At 57.2% G+C, this 17,226-nt stretch overlaps 1 protein-coding gene across 3 annotated transcripts in view; it reads left to right on the top strand.

Moving 5' to 3' along the window:
- Nucleotides 1-12,843, top strand: part of LOC116956760 (RNA-binding protein FXR1-like) — a 44,942-nt gene extending 32,099 nt beyond the window's left edge. The window contains exons 13-16 of one of the 3 annotated variants that reach the window (XM_076054692.1): nucleotides 5,491-5,745; nucleotides 7,078-7,167; nucleotides 10,582-10,652; nucleotides 12,558-12,842. In XM_076054692.1, the coding sequence (XP_075910807.1) occupies nucleotides 5,491-5,745; nucleotides 7,078-7,167; nucleotides 10,582-10,652; nucleotides 12,558-12,813 (672 nt within the window). In that variant the 3' untranslated portion in view covers nucleotides 12,814-12,842. Of the gene's footprint in view, nucleotides 1-5,490; nucleotides 5,746-7,077; nucleotides 7,168-10,581; nucleotides 10,653-12,557 lie in introns of all 3 variants that reach the window. The other 2 variants (XM_076054693.1, XM_076054691.1) reach the window with 2 other exon arrangements.
- Nucleotides 12,844-17,226: the final 4,383 nt, after the last annotated feature.

The following is a 17,226-nucleotide window of genomic DNA, read 5'->3' on the forward strand; positions in this document are numbered from 1 at the left end:
CGACCACTATCACATCAACCATCACTACCGCCACCACGACCACTAGCACATCAACCACTACCATCACTGCCGCCACCACTATCACCATCGCCACCACGACCACTATCACATCAACCATCACTACCGCCACCACGACCACTATCACATCAACCACCACCATCACTACCGCCACCACTGTCACCATCACTACCGCCACCATGACCGCCATCACTACCACATCAACCACCACCATCACTACCGCCACCACGACCACTATCACATCAACCATCACTACCGCCACCACGACCACTATCACCATCACTACCGCCACCACTATCACCATCACTACCGCCACCACTATCACCATCACTACCGCCACCACGACCACTATCACGTCAACCATCACTACCGCCACCACTATCACCATCACTACCGCCACAACGACCACTATTACCATCACTACCGCCACCACTATCACCATCGCCACCACGACCACTACCGCCACCACTACCGCCACCACTATCACCATCACTATCGCCACCACGACCTCTATCACATCAACAACCATCACTACCGCCACCACTATCACCATCACTACCGCCACCACTATCATCATCGCCACCACAACCACTATCACATCAACCACCATCACTACCGCCACCACGACCACTATCACCACCACCACCGCCACCACGACCACTACCACATCAACCACCATCACTACCGCCACCACGACCACTACCACATCAACCACCATAACCACTGCCGCCACTACTATCACCATCACTATCACATCAACAACCATCACCACTACCGCCACCACTATCACCATCACTACCACCACCACGACCACTACCACTACCTCATCAACCACCATCACATCACCACCGCCACCACGACCACTACCACATCAACCACCATCACTACCGCCACCACTATCACCATCACTACCGTCACCACTATCACCATCACTACCGCCACCACTATCACCATCACTACCGCCACCACGACCACTATCACGTCAACCATCACTACCGCCACCACTATCACCATCACTACCGCCACCACGACCACTATCACCATCACTACCGCCACCACGACCACTATCACTACCGCCACCACTGTCACCATCACTACTGCCACCACTATCACCATCACTACTGCCACCACGACCACTATCACATCAACCATCACTACTGCCATCACCATCACTACCGCCACCACGACCACTATCACATCAACCATCACTACCGCCACCACTGTCACCATCACTACCGCCACCACGACTACTATCACATCAACCATCACTACCGCCACCACGACCACTATCACCATCATTACCGCCACCACTGTCACCATCACTACCGCCACCACTGTCACCATCACTACCGCCACCATGACCGCCATCACTACCACATCAACCACCACCATCACTACCGCCACCACGACCACTATCACATCAACCATCTCTACCGCCACCACGACCACTATCACCATCACTACCGCCACCACTATCACCATCACTACCGCCACCACTATCACCATCACTACCGCCACCACGACCACTATCACGTCAACCATCACTACCGCCACCACTATCACCATCACTACCGCCACCACTATCACCATCACTACCGCCACCACTATCACCATCACTACTGCCACCACTATCACCATCACTACCGCCACCACGACCACTATCACGTCAACCATCACTACCGCCACCACTATCACCATCACTACCGCCACCACGACCATATCACATCAACCATCACTACCGCCACCACCATCACCATCGCCACCACTACCGCCACCACTACCGCCACCACTATCACCATCACTATCGCCACCACGACCTCTATCACATCAACAACCATCACTACCGCCACCACTATCACCATCACTACCGCCACCACTATCATCATCGCCACCACAACCACTATCACATCAACCACCATCACTACCGCCACCACGACCACTACCACATCAACCACCATCACTACCGCCACCACGACCACTACCACATCAACCACCATAACCACTGCCGCCACTACTATCACCATCACTATCACATCAACAACCATCACCACTACCGCCACCACTATCACCATCACTACCGTCACCACTATCACCATCACTACCGCCACCACTATCACCATCACTACCGCCACCACGACCACTATCACGTCAACCATCACTACCGCCACCACTATCACCATCACTACCGCCACCACGACCACTATCACCATCACTACCGCCACCACGACCACTATCACTACCGCCACCACTGTCACCATCACTACTACCACCACTATCACCATCACTACTGCCACCACGACCACTATCACATCAACCATCACTACTGCCATCACCATCACTACCGCCACCGCGACCACTATCACATCAACCATCACTACCGCCACCACGACCACTATCACCATCATTACCGCCACCACTGTCACCATCACTACCGCCACCACGACCACTATCACGTCAACCATCACTACCGCCACCACTGTCACCATCACTACCGCCACCATGACCGCCATCACTACCACATCAACCACCACCATCACTACCGCCACCACGACCACTATCACCATCACTACCGCCACCACTATCACCATCACTACCGCCACCACTATCACCATCACTACCGCCACCACGACCACTATCACGTCAACCATCACTACCGCCACCACTATCACCATCACTACCGCCACCACTATCACCATCACTACCGCCACCACTATCACCATCACTACTGCCACCACTATCACCATCACTACCGCCACCACGACCACTATCACGTCAACCATCACTACCGCCACCACTATCACCATCACTACCGCCACAACGACCACTATCACCATCACTACCGCCACCACGACCACTATCACTACCGCCACCACTGTCACCATCACTACTGCCACCACTATCACCATCACTACTGCCACCACGACCACTATCACATCAACCATCACTACTGCCATCACCATCACTACCGCCACCACGACCACTATCACATCAACCATCACTACTGCCACCACTATCACCATCACTACTGCCACCACGACCACTATCACATCAACCATCACTACTGCCATCACCATCACTACCGCCACCACGACCACTATCACATCAACCATCACTACCGCCACCACTGTCACCATCACTACCGCCACCACGACTACTATCACATCAACCATCACTACCGCCACCATGACCACTATCACGTCAACCATCACTACCGCCACCACTATCACCATCACTACCGCCACCACGACCATATCACATCAACCATCACTACCGCCACCACCATCACCATCGCCACCACGACCACTATCACATCAACCATCACTACCGCCACCACCATCGCCACCACGACCACTATCACATCAACCATCACTACCGCCACCACTATCACCATCACTACCACCACCACGACCACTACCACTACCTCATCAACCACCATCACATCACCACCGCCACCACGACCACTACCACATCAACCACCATCACTACCGCCACCACTATCACCATCACTACCGCCACCACTATCACCATCACTACCGCCACCACTATCACCATCACTACCGCCACCACTGTCACCATCACTACTGCCACCACTATCACCATCACTACTGCCACCACGACCACTATCACATCAACCATCACTACTGCCATCACCATCACTACCGCCACCACGACCACTATCACATCAACCATCACTACCGCCACCACGACCACTATCACCATCACTACCGCCACCACTGTCACCATCACTACCGCCACCACCATCACTACCGCCACCACGACCACTATCACGTCAACCATCACTACCGCCACCACTGTCACCATCACTACCGCCACCATGACCGCCATCACTACCACATCAACCACCACCATCACTACCGCCACCACGACCACTATCACATCAACCATCACTACCGCCACCACGACCACTATCACCATCACTACCGCCACCACTATCACCATCACTACCGCCACCACTATCACCATCACTACCGCCACCACGACCACTATCACGTCAACCATCACTACCGCCACCACTATCACCATCACTACTGCCACCACTATCACCATCACTACCGCCACCACTATCACCATCACTACTGCCACCACTATCACCATCACCATCGCCACCACGACCACTATCACATCAACCATCACTACCGCCACCACTATCACCATCACCATCGCCACCACGACCACTATCACATCAACCATCACTACCGCCACCACCATCGCCACCACGACCACTATCACATCAACCATCACTACCGCCACCACTATCACCATCACTACTGCCACCACGACCACTATCACATCAATCACCATCACTACCACCACCACTATCACCATCACTACCGCCACCACTATCACCATCGCCACCACGACCACTACCGCCACCACTACCGCCACCACTATCGCCATCACTATCGCCACCACGACCTCTATCATATCAACAACCATCACTACCGCCACCACTATCACCATCACTACCGCCACCACTATCATCATCGCCACCACAACCACTACCACATCAACCACCATCACTACCGCCACCACGACCACTATCACCACCACTACCGCCACCACGACCACTACCACTACCACATCAACCACCATCACTATCGCCACCACGACCTCTATCATATCAACAACCATCACTACCGCCACCACTATCACCATCACTACCGCCACCACTATCATCATCGCCACCACAACCACTACCACATCAACCACCATCACTACCGCCACCACGACCACTATCACCATCACTACCACCACCACGACCACTACCACTACCACATCAACCACCATCACATCACCACCGCCACCACGACCACTACCACATCAACCACCATCACTACCGCCACCACGACCACTACCACATCAACCACCATCACCACTACCGCCACTACTATCACCATCACTATCACATCAACAATCATCACCACTACCGCCACCACTATCACCATCACTACCACGACCACTACCACATCAACCACCATAACCACCACGACCACTATCACCACCACTGCTGCTGCAATTGAACTTTATTTATGGTGCGACCCCGGGGTCCCGAATAAACGGAAGTCAAAATCGCAATCAATCAATTAATTTATCTTTGGCGACTCCGTCCCACCGCGCACGTAAACGCCGCGGCCGGCCTGGCGCGGATCGTTCCGTTGCCGCGTCAGCCAAGCAGCGGCGGCAGCAGCGAGGGCGAATGCGCGCAAGAAAGAAGGCTTTGGAACTCTTTGATGAGGGCATCGCGTGGAGCTCCGTCGAGGGGGAACAGATCGCCGCGTCGCTCGCCTTGAACAGGCATCGAATGACGTCGCAACGCAGTTCATGCGAGAGCCGGGGGGCTTATCGGAGACCCCCACCCCCGCCGGGGTCCCGCCATCAGGTTCAAGGTTCAAGGTTCAATTGCCCCTACAGCGGGGGGGGGGGGACCTTCACCTGTGTCTGTGCGCGCAGGCTCTGGGGAGGCGTGGACCCCGTGTGGCTGGGAGCGCGAGGCCAGCGCAGAGCTCCGTGATTGGTCGCTGGCGCCCGTGGCGGGTGATGAGGGGGCGGGGCTGGAGGCGGGGCCGGAGGCGGGGCCGGGGCCAGAGGCGGGGCCCGGAAGCGGCCGCCGCCGATTGGCCGGAGGTCGCTCCGAGGGGAGGAGCCCGGGTTGGGGGGCGGGGCCCCCTTATTGGGGAAGGGGTCGGCATGGGGAGGCGGGACCAGGTAAGGGGATGGGCTATGGGGGGGGTAGGTGAGGGGAGGAGCCATTGGAGGGGAGTGGCCTGTACCGTAACTTCTTCCTGCACCTAGCCTGGCACAGGTGGTGCATTGGCCAGTCAACTTTGTCAATCCATGGCACCTGGGTCTGTCCCTTGACCTGCACCTAGCCTGGCACAGCAGTCAACCCATAGCACCTGGGTCTGTCCTGTAACCTCATCCTGCACCTAGCCTGGCACAGCAGTCAACCCATGGCAACCTGGGTCTGTCCCTTGACCTCCTGCACCTAGCCTGGCACAGCAGTCAACCCATGGCACCTGGGTCTGTCCCTTGACTTCCTGCATCTAGCCTGGCACAGCAGTCAACCCATGGCACCTGGATCTGTCCCTTGACCTCCTGCACCTAGCCTGGCACAGCAGTCAACCCATGGCACCTGGGTCTGTCCTGTGACCTCCTGCACCTAGCCTGGCACAGCAGTCAACCCATGGCACCTGAATCTGTCCCTTGACCTCTTGCACCTAGCCTGGCACAGCAGTCAACCCATGGCACCTGGGTCTGGTCCGTGACCTCCTCCTGCACCTAGCCTGGCACAGCAGTCAATCCATGGCACCTGGGTCTGTCCCGTAACCTCATCCTGCACCTAGCCTGGCACAGCAGTCAACTCATGGCACCTGCTGGGTCTGTCCCTTGGCCTCCTGCACCTAGCCTGGCACAAGCACCGTCAAGATGTGTGTATAAGTGTGCGTGTGTGCGTGTGTGCGGTTACCGCTCTGTGCAATAAAGCCGACGACCTGAGTTCGATTCCTGCTCACGGCCACCAACTCAGTGACAGCGATTTTCTGAACCGGTCCTGAGCCTCACCTCGGTCGACTCAGCCTCAAATGAGTCACCTGGTGCTGTGTGTGTAGTAAACATCGCCACTGGGGAGACAAAGGCGGTCGGGCGTGGTGCTGGTAGCCACCCACCCCCTCGTGTGCCACAGAGCCAGTAGCCTTCACAGGCGCTGCTCGCTAACAGCACTTGCCCCTACAGCCTGTTAGAGGCTCTACGGGGGATCTTTGTCTGTGTCTACCTTCACAGGTGCTGCTGCTACTCGCTACTAACAGCACTTGCCCCTACAGTCTGTTAGAGACTACACGGGGGACCTTTGTCTACTTTCAAAGGCGCTGCTGCTACTCGCTACTAACAGCACTTGCCCCTACAGTTTGTTAGAGACTACACGGGGGATCTTTGTCTGTGTCTACCTTCATAGGTGCTACTCGCTACTCACAGCACTTGCCCCTACAGCCTGTTAGAGACTACACGGGGACCTTTGTCTTTGTAACCCCTCCCCTCCAGACACGTGGGGTGCAAGTGGGGGCTCGGCCCCTGCCCCCCGCCCCCGCGGGGGTCGCGACCTCACTGGGGGCAGCGCTGAGAACGGACTGGGTGAGTGTGAGGGTGAGTGGGGGTGAGTGAGGGTGAGTGGGTGGGTGAGTGAGGGTGAGTGGGTGGGTGAGTGAGAGTGGGTGGGTGGGTGAGTGAGGGTGAGTGAGGGTGAGTGGGTGGGTGAGTTAGGGTGAGTGGCTGGGTGAGTGAGGGTGAGTGGGTGGGTGAGGGTGGGTGAGTGAGGGTGAGTGGGTGGGTGAGTGAGGGTGAGTGGGTGGGTGAGTGAGGGTGAGTGGGTGGGTGGGTGAGTGAGGGTGAGTGGGTGAGTGGGTGGGTGGGTGAGTGTGAAAGTGAGGGTGAGTGAGGGTGAGTGAGAGGGTGAGTGGGTGGTTGAGTGTGAGAGTGAGTGGATGGGTGAGTGAGGGTGAGTGGGTGGGTGAGTGTGAGAGTGAGGGTGAGTGGGTGGGTGAGTGAGGATGAGTGGGTGGGTGAGTGAGGGTGAGTGGGTGGATGGGTGAGTGAGGGTGAGTGGGTGGGTGGGTGAGTGTGAAAGTAAGGGTGAGTGAGGGTGAGTGAGAGGGTGAGTGGGTGGTTGAGTGTGAGAGTGAGGGTGAGTGGGTGGGTGAGTGAGGGTGAGTGGGTGGGTGAGTGTGAGAGTGAGGGTGAGTGGGTGGGTGAGTGAGGATGAGTGGGTGGATGAGTGTGAGAGTGAGGGTGAGTGGGTGGGTGAGAGGGTGAGTGGGTGAGCGTGAGAGTGAGGGTGAGTGGGTGAGTAAGGGTGAGTGGGTGGGTGAGTGAGGGTGAGTGGGTGGGTGAGTTAGGGTGAGTGAGGGTGGGTGAGTGTGAGTGGGTGGGTGGGTGAGTGGGTGGGTGGGTGAGTGTGAGAGTGAGGGTGAGTGAGGGTGAGTGGGTGGGTGAGTGAGAGTGAGTGAGGGTGGGTGAGTGTGAGTGGGTGGGTGGGTGAGTGAGGGTGAGTGAGTGGGTGGGTGAGTGGTGGGTGGGTGAGTGTGAGAGTGAGGGTGAGTGAGGGTGAGTGGGTGGGTGAGTGAGGGTGAGGGTGGGTGGGTGAGTGAGGGTGGGTGGGTGAGTGAGGGTGGGTGGGTGAGTGAGGGTGAGTGGGTGGGTGTGTGAGTGTGAGGGTGAGTGGGTGGGTGAGTGTGTGAGTGGGTGGGTGAGCGTGAGGGTGAGTGGGTGAGTGTGTGAGGGTGAGTGGGTGAGTGGGTGATTGTGTGTGTATGTGAGTGAGTGTATGAGCGGGTGGGTGAGTGAGGGTGAGTGGGTGGGTGAGGGTGGGTGAGTGTGAGTGGGTGGGTGAGTGTGAGAGTGAGGATGAGTGGGTGGGTGAGTGAGGGTGAGTGAGTGAGTGGGTGAGTGAGGGTGAGTGGGTGGATGAGGGTGAGTGGGTGGGTGTGAGAGTGAGGGTGAGTGGGTGGGTGAGTGTGAGAGTGAGTGGGTGTGAGTGGGTGGGTGAGTGAGGGTGAGTGAGTGAGGTTGAGTGGGTGGGTGGGTGAGTGAGGGTGAGTGAGTGGGTGGGTGAGTTAGGGTGAGTGGGTGGGTGAGTGAGGGTGAGTGGGTGGGGGGGTGAGTGAGGGTGAGTGGGTGGGTGGGTGAGTGAGGGTGAGTGGGTGGGTGAGTTAGGGTGAGTGAGGGTGAGTGAGGGTGAGTGGGTGGGTGGGTGAGGGTGAGTGAGGGTGAGTGAGGGTGAGTGGGTGAGTGAGGGTGAGTGGGTGGGTGAGTGAGGGTGGGTGGGTGGGTCGAGAGTAAGGGTGAGTGAGGGTGAGTGGGTGAGTGAGGGTGAGTGGGTGGGTGGGTGAGTGTGAGTGGGTGGTTGAGTGTGAGTGAGGGTGAGTGGGTGGGTGAGTGAGGGTGAGGGTGAGTGGGTGGGTGAGTGAGGGTGAGTGGGTGGGTGAGTGAGGGTGAGTGGGTGGGTGTGTGAGTGTGAGGGTGAGTGGGTGGGTGAGTGTGAGAGTGAGGGTGAGTGGGTGGGTGAGGGTGAGTGGGTGAGTGTGTGAGGGTGAGTGGGTGATTGTGTGTGTATGTGAGTGAGTGTATGAGTGAGTGTATGAGCGGGTGGGTGAGTGAGGGTGAGTGGGTGGGTGAGGGTGGGTGAGTGTGAGTGGGTGGGTGAGTGTGAGAGTGAGGATGAGTGGGTGGGTGAGTGAGGGTGAGTGAGTGAGTGGGTGAGTGAGGGTGAGTGGGTGGATGAGGGTGAGTGGGTGGGTGTGAGAGTGAGGGTGAGTGGGTGGGTGAGTGTGAGAGTGAGTGGGTGAGTGTGTGTGAGGGTGAGTGGGTGGGTGAGTGAGGGTGAGTGGGTGAGTGTGAGTGAGTGGGTGGGTGAGTGAGGGTGAGTGTGTGAGTGTACGCGAGTGATCGAGTGAGTGAGGGTGAGTGTGTGTGCAAGTGAGTGGGTGAGTGAGAGGGTGAGAGTGAGGCTGAGAGTGTGTTTGAAAGTGAGGGTGAGTGAGGGTGAGTGGGTCTGTGTGAGGGTGAGTGTGTGCAAGTGAGTGGGTGAGTGAGAAGGTTAGAGGGGGAGTGAGAGTAAGGGTGAGTGGTTGAGTGAGTGAGTGGGTGGGTGAGGGTGAGTGGGTTGGTGAGGGTGAGTGGGTAAAACGGTGAGAGGGTGAGTGGCACGGGATATAATGTTTGTGTGACCACAGGAGCTGCCACTGATTTCTAATGTGTCTGTGTTAAGTCCAGGAGCTGCCACTGATTTCTAATGTGTCTGTGTTTAGTCCAGGAGCTGCCACTGATTTCTAATGTGTCTGTGTTAAGTCCAGGAGCTGCCACTGATTTCTAATGTCTGCGTTAAGTCCAGGAGTTGCCACTGATTTCTAATCTCTGTTAAGTCCAGGAGCTGCCACTGATTTCTAATGTGTCTGTGTTAAGTCCAGGAGCTGTCCTGATTTCTAATGTGTCTGCGTTAAGTCCAGGAGCTGCCCTGATTTCTAATGTGTCTGTTAAGTGCAGGAGCTGCCCCTGATTTCTAATGTGTCTGTGTTAAGTCCAGGAGCTGCCACTGATTTCTAATTTGTCTGTTAAGTCCAGGAGCTGCCACTGATTTCTAATGTGTCTGCGTTAAGTCCAGGAGTTGCCACTGATTTCTAATGTGTCTGCGTTAAGTCCAGGAGCTGCCCCTGATTTCTAATGTGTCTGTTAAGTCCAGGGGTTGCCACTGATTTCTAATGTGTCTGCGTTAAGTCCAGGAGCTGCCCCTGATTTCTAATGTGTCTGTTAAGTCCAGGAGCTGCCCCTGATTTCTGATGTGTCTGTGTTAAGTCCAGGAGCTGCCACTGATTTCTGATGTGTCTGTTAAGTCCAGGAGCTGCCACTGATTTCTAATGTGTCTGTTAAATCCAGGAGCTGCCACTGATTTCTAATGTGTCTGTTAAGTCCAGGAGCTGCCACTGATTTCTAATGTGTCTGTGTTAAGTCCAGGAGCTGCCACTGATTTCTAATGTGTCTGTGTGAGTCCAGGAACTGCCACTGAGCCCTGTCAACCTACCGACCCAAATGCACGTCTGGGTCTTCCATCCCCAGATGCTAAGGTGACACACAGACATGTACACACACTCAGACACGTACACACACACACAGACACGTACACACACACACAGACACGTACACACACTCAGACACGTACTACACACACACACACAGACACATACATACATACACACACACACAGACACGTACACACACTCAGACACGTACTACACACGGACAACAACCGCTTTTCGCCACTAAGTGGCGGTGACGTCACCACGACGCTTGTGCCAGGCCATGTGCACCCTGAGGCCACGTGAAGTGTCGAACGCCCGCTGGCAGGAGGTCACGGAGCAGACCCAGGTGCCACCAGTCGACTGACTGAGATGACTGACTGAGATGACTGGCTGATGCACGACCTGTGCCCCCTACTGTGCCAACCTGCTGTGCTTTAGCCACCCGGCGCTCCGCTTGTTGTTGTGAGCGTCGCTCCTCCGCCCTCCGTTTTTGTTGGAGGGCGACTACCTCCAACTGCCCAGTAGCGTCCTTCATTTTGACACCGCTGGTACCAGTCATTGGCAAGTCCACTCAGCTCCACGTCCTCCTGTACCACATCACTCCATCTCTTCTCTAGCCCGTGCCGCGCCCGTTTAGCCCCCTCGATCCGGCTGAACAAAAGCTGTTTCGGCATGCGGTGGCTGGGCATGCGGGCTACATGGCCCAGCCAACGCAGCCTTGCCTGCCGGAGGAGCTCACCGATGGGACCTTGCCCAGATCTTTCAAGGATTTGTGAGCTCCTCACACAATCCAGCCTGGTTAAACCCAGGATGGATCGTAGGCAGGCCAGGCTAAATGTTTCTAACCATACAACAACAACCGCCATTCGCCACTAAGTGGCGGTGACGTCACCACGACGCTTGTGCCAGGCTATGTGCACCCTGAGGCCACGTGAAGTGTCGAACGCCCGCTGGCAGGAGGTCACGGGGCAGACCCAGGTGCCACGGGTCGACTGACTGAGATGACTGGCTGATGCACCACCTGTGCCCCCTACTGTGCCAACCTGCTGTGCTTTAGCCACCCGGCGCTCCGCTCGTTGTTCTGAGTGTCGCTCCTCCGCCCTCCGTTGTTGTTGGAGGGCGCCTACCTCCAACTGCCCAGTAGCGTCCTTCACGAGCCTCCTCCACAGAGGCCGATCTTGACACCGCTGGTACCAGTCATCGGCAAGTCCACTCAGCTCCACGTCCTCCTGTACCACATCACTCCATCTCTTCTCTAGCCCGTGCCGCGCCCGCTTAGCCCCCTCAATCCGGCCGAACAAAAGCTGTTTCGGCAGGCGGTGGCTGGGCATGCGGGCTACATGACCCAGCCATCGCAGCCTTCCCCGCCGGAGGAGCTCATGTGTGTGTGTAACCATACACACACACGTACACACACACACGTACACACACACACGTACACACACACATGTAGACAACGACATAAACAAAAAGACAAAGATCCCCCAAATAGCCTTAACAGACTGTAGGGGCAAGTGCTGTTAGCGAGCACCTACGAAGGCCGGCACGGCACACGAGGGGGTGGGTGGCCAGCACCACGTCCAGAGTGCTGATCTTTGTCTCCAGAGTGCTGATCTTTTACTCACCATACCAGGTACTCATTTGAGCCTGAGTCCACCTAGGGGAGGCCCGTGACTGGGTCAGATAATCGTCACCGGTGTTGGCCGTGAGCGGGAATTGAACTCTGGTCACTGCCGGGTTCGTAGCGCAGCGCAGTGCTAACCGCTGCACCACCGCTCCCCTCGACAGACGGGACAGACGGACAGAGATAGCGAGCCGCAGGATTCACCTCGAGCTGCAGAGAATTCAACTTCTCCCTCCTCCTCCCCTGCCCGCCCCCATCCCCCAAACCCCTCACCCCCATCCCTTCCCCCCACCCCCATCCCTTCCCCCCACCCCCCCCCCCCCCAGGCACTGTGTTCGTCTCCTCTCCCATCCACGGCCCCCCGGCTACCCAACGGCTCAACGTCGACGCTCGCTGGACCGAGGGCCCCCCCCCCCTCGATCGCGGGGGGGCCCCCCAACTCGTCGGCCCCCCAGAGGCCGAGGGGACGGGGGTGGCGAGGGGGCGGCGGTTGGGGCCAGGCCCCCCGCAACAGGGCCGGGCGCAACGCTAACGGCACGGAGTAGCGGGGGAGAGAGTGGCGATGGGGAGGGAGAGTGGTGATGGGGAGAGTGGTGATGGGGAGGGAGAGTGGTGATGGGGAGAGTGGTGATGGGGAGGGAGAGTGGTGATGGGGAGAGTGGTGATGGGGAGAGTGGTGATGGGGAGAGTGGTGATGGGGAGGGAGAGTGATGGGGAGAGTGGTGATGGGGAGAGTGGTGATGGGGAGGGAGAGTGATGGGGAGAGTGATGGGGAGAGTGGTGATGGGGAGGGAGAGTGATGGGGAGAGTGGTGATGGGGAGAGTGAAGGGGAGAGTGGTGATGGGGAGGGAGAGTGATGGGGAGAGTGATGGGGAGAGTGGTGATGGGGAGGGAGAGTGATGGGGAGAGTGGTGATGGGGAGGGAGAGTGGTGATGGGGAGGGAGAGTGGTGATGGGGAGAGTGAAGGGGAGAGTGGTGATGGGGAGGGAGAGTGGTGATGGGGAGGGAGAGTGGTGATGGGGAGAGTGGTGATGGGAGGAGGGAGGGAGAGTGATGGGGAGAGTGGTGATGGGGAGGGAGAGTGATGGGGAGAGTGGTGATGGGGAGTGATGGGAGGGAGAGTGATGGGGAGTGATGGGAGGAGGGAGGGAGAGTGGTGATGGGGAGAGTGATGGGGAGAGTGATGGGAGGAGGGAGGGAGAGTGATGGGGAGTGATGGGAGGAGGGAGGGAGAGTGGTGATGGGGAGAGTGATGGGGAGAGTGATGGGAGGAGGGAGGGAGAGTGGTGATGGGGAGAGTGAAGGGAGGAGGGAGGGAGAGTGGTGATGGGGAGAGTGAAGGGGAAAGGGAGAGAGAGAGAGGGCCTGCGGCCTGGCTAAGTGACTCTTTAGCGAGTGGTGGACTTGAGACGCTGCTGCGTCTCTCTGCGTGTGTTTGTGATCTTCTCTTGGCGTAGCCATGAGCCCCCCACCTCCCCCCAACCTTGAGGTTCTTAGGGAATTGAGGGGGGGGGGGGTGTTTGTTTTTGTATATGAGCCCTACATATACAACATCGTTTTTGTTCTGAGTTATAGTTTGAGCTTCGTTGTTGTTGTTGTGGTCCGTCCAGCCTCCCCCCCCCCCCCGCGACTCCACAGCCCCCCCCCCCAACCCACCCCCACCGGCCATAGCCTCAGGTCACGGCCTCAGGTCGTAGCCTCCCGTCCCCACGGCTCTTACCGCAACGCCGATTACGGGAGAGAATTCGGCAATACCACAGGACGGCATTGATGGGGGCGGGATGAGGGCAGTGGTGGCGTTGGTGAGTGGGGTGGTGGTGGTGATGATGGCCTAGTCACCAACTCACCCCCCACACTCCACCAACCCCACACTCCACCCACAACACCAACTCCTTCACCCATCCACTCCACCTACCCACTCCACCCACCTCCTCCTTCACCCACCAACTAACCCCACACTCCACCCACAACGCCAACTCCTTCACCCATCCACTTCACCCACCTACTCCTTCACCCACCCACACGTTCACCCACCCACACGTTCACCCACCCACCCACTCCTTTACCCCCGCTCCTTCCACCCACTCCTTCACCCACTCATCCTCAATGGCGAGGGGCTGGGGATCGGGGCTTAGGGAACTTTGGGATCACGATAACAATGGTATTGGTGGTGGTTCTAAGGGATGGTGGTGGTGATAAGGTGTGGGGGGGGTGGTGGTGGTGATGATGATAAGGGACGGTGATGGTGGTAAGGTGATGGTAAGGCGATGGTGATGTTACTTGGTTCTGGATGTTACTTGGCTGAACCGAGTGAAGATGCTCGCAGAGTGATCAGGGGTCGATTCGATGCCCCAACTCTTACCACTGGCTTACTGTGGGCTTACCAGACTCACCGTGGGCTTGCCAGGATTACCATGGGCTTACCAGACTCACCGTGGGCTTACCAGACTCACCGTGGGCTTGCCAGGATTACCGTGGGCTTACCAGACTCACCGTGGGCTTGCCAGGATTACCATGCTTGCCATGTGCTTGTCATACCGAGGGCTTACCAGACTTACTTTTGACTTGCCAGACTTACCGTGTGCTTGCCAGATTTGCCGTGGGCTTCCCAGACTCATCGTGGGCTTGCACGACTCACCGTGGGCTTACCGGCCTCACCGTGGCCTTGCCGGACTCACCGTTGGCTTGCACGACTCACCGTGGCCTTGCCGGACTCACCGTGGGCTTGCACGACTCACCGTGGGCATTCCAGACTCACCGTGGTCTTACCGGCCTCACCGTGGGCTTACCGGCCTCACTGTGGGCTTACCAGACTCACCGTGGCCTTGCCGGACTCACCGTGGGCTTGCACGACTCACCGTGGCCTTGCCGGACTCACCGTGGCCTTGCTGGACTCACCGTGGCCTTGCCGGACTCACTGTGGGCTTGCACGACTCACCGTGGACTTACTGGACTCACCGTGGACTTACTGGACTCACCGTGGACTTACTGGACTCACCGTGCGGATTACCGGCCTCACCGTCGGCTTACCGGACTCACCGTGGACTTACTGGACTCACTGTGGGCTTCCCGGACTCATCGTGGGCTTGCTGGACTCATCGTGCGGCCTACCGGACTCACCGTGGACCTACCAGACTCACCGTGGACCTACCAGACTCACCGTGGACCTACCAGACTCACCGTGGACCTACCAGACTCACCGTGCGCTTGCCGGACTCACCGTGGCCTTTCTGGCCTCGCTGTGGGCTTACCGGACTCACCGTGGACTCACCGGACTCACTGTGGCCTTACTGGACTCACCGTGCGGCTTACCGGACTCACCGTGGCCTTACTGGACTCGCTGTGGGCTTACCGGACTCACCGTGGACTCACCAGACTCGGCATGGACTTTATGGGCTCACCGTGGGCTTACTGTACTTGCCGTGGCCTTACCGTGGGCTCACCGGACTCACCTTGGGGTTACCTTGGACTTGTCCACGGGCTTACGAGGCTCGCCGGCGGACTTCCCTGATGTTAGCACCGACCGGGAATTGAACTCAGGTTGGCAAGGGATCGGGATGCAATGTCCGGTTGTCTACCCGGAGCCCTCCTGCGCCATGGAAATCTGCACCAAAGAGCTCTGCGTGCGGTTGTTGTGGTTGTGTGGTGGTGGTGGTTGTTGTGGCTGTTATGATGATTGCTGCAATGGTGATTGCTGCGATGGTGATTGCTGCGATGGTGATGATTACTCTGATGGTGATGATGATCGCCGTGATGGTGATGATTACTCTGATGGTGATGATTATTGCCGCGATGGTGATGATGATCGCCGTGATGGTGATTGCTGCGATGGTGATGATTACTCTGATGGTGATGATGATCGCCGTGATGGTGATGATTACTCTGATGGTGATAATTATTGCTGTGATGGTGATGATGATCGCCGTGATGGTGATGATGATAGCCGTGATGGTGATGATAGCCGTGATGGTGATTGCTGCGATGGTGATGATTACTCTGATGGTGATGATGATCGCCGTAATGGTGATGATAGCCGTGATGGTGATTATTGCTGTGATGGTGATGATGATTACTCTGATAGTGATGATTACTCTGATGGTGGTGATGATGATTGCCGTGATGGTGATGATGATTATTCTGATGGTGATGATGATAGCCGTGATGGTGATTGCTGCGATGGTGATTGCTGTGATGGTGATGATTACTCTGATGGTGATGATTATTGCTGTGATGGTGATTATGATAGCCATGATGGTGATGGTGATGATGATCGCCGTGATGGTGATTGCTGCGATGGCGATGATTACTGCGACGGTGACCATGGCTGCAACGGCAATGATGGATTTGGTTGTGTATGATGATGATGATGATGCTGGTGATGTTAGCGATGGTGACGGTGATGTTAGCGATGGTGACGGTGGTGTGTAAATAGCTCTGGGTGCAAACGATTCTCTCCCATCGCGATTCCGTGGCAACATTCATCTTTAAAAAATCAATGCCATCAGTATTGTTGTTTGGTGGCGCTGCTGGTGGTGGCGGTGGCGGGTTTTGGGGGTGTGGGCGAGGTTGGGGGGGGGATTCCCAATAAATGTTGGACCGTTAGGCCTAGGCTGGCCAGAACCACTTGCCAGTGATGAGCGAACGTTGAGCCAACGTTGGCCCAACGTTGACCCCAGTGTCGCCACAACATTGGCACAACGAGCGCGTTCAACGTTGACCCAACGTTGCCCCCAACGTTGGCACGTCAGTGGGTCTTGCGTTGCCGGAGTTTAGTACTAGAGTTTGGGGGGGGGGGGGTGTTGGTGCCATTTGCTGGCGCGTTGGCGCTTGCGTGCGTTGAATTGTTTCTGTGCCTTCGTTTCCCGTCGTCGTTTGGGAATATGTTGAGGGCCAGCGGTGCGTGGTGTCCACCCCGTGGTGTCCACCCCGTGGTGTCCACCCCCTGGTGTCCACCCCGTGGTGTCCCCGGCTGCTGCTCCATGCTGCAATGTTG

The sequence above is a fragment of the Petromyzon marinus genome, chromosome 67 (genome assembly GCF_048934315.1).
Source record: "Petromyzon marinus isolate PM22_M1 ecotype Great Lakes invasive population chromosome 67, UKy_Petmar_22M1.pri1.0, whole genome shotgun sequence".
Classification (NCBI taxonomy): domain Eukaryota; kingdom Metazoa; phylum Chordata; class Hyperoartia; order Petromyzontiformes; family Petromyzontidae; genus Petromyzon; species Petromyzon marinus.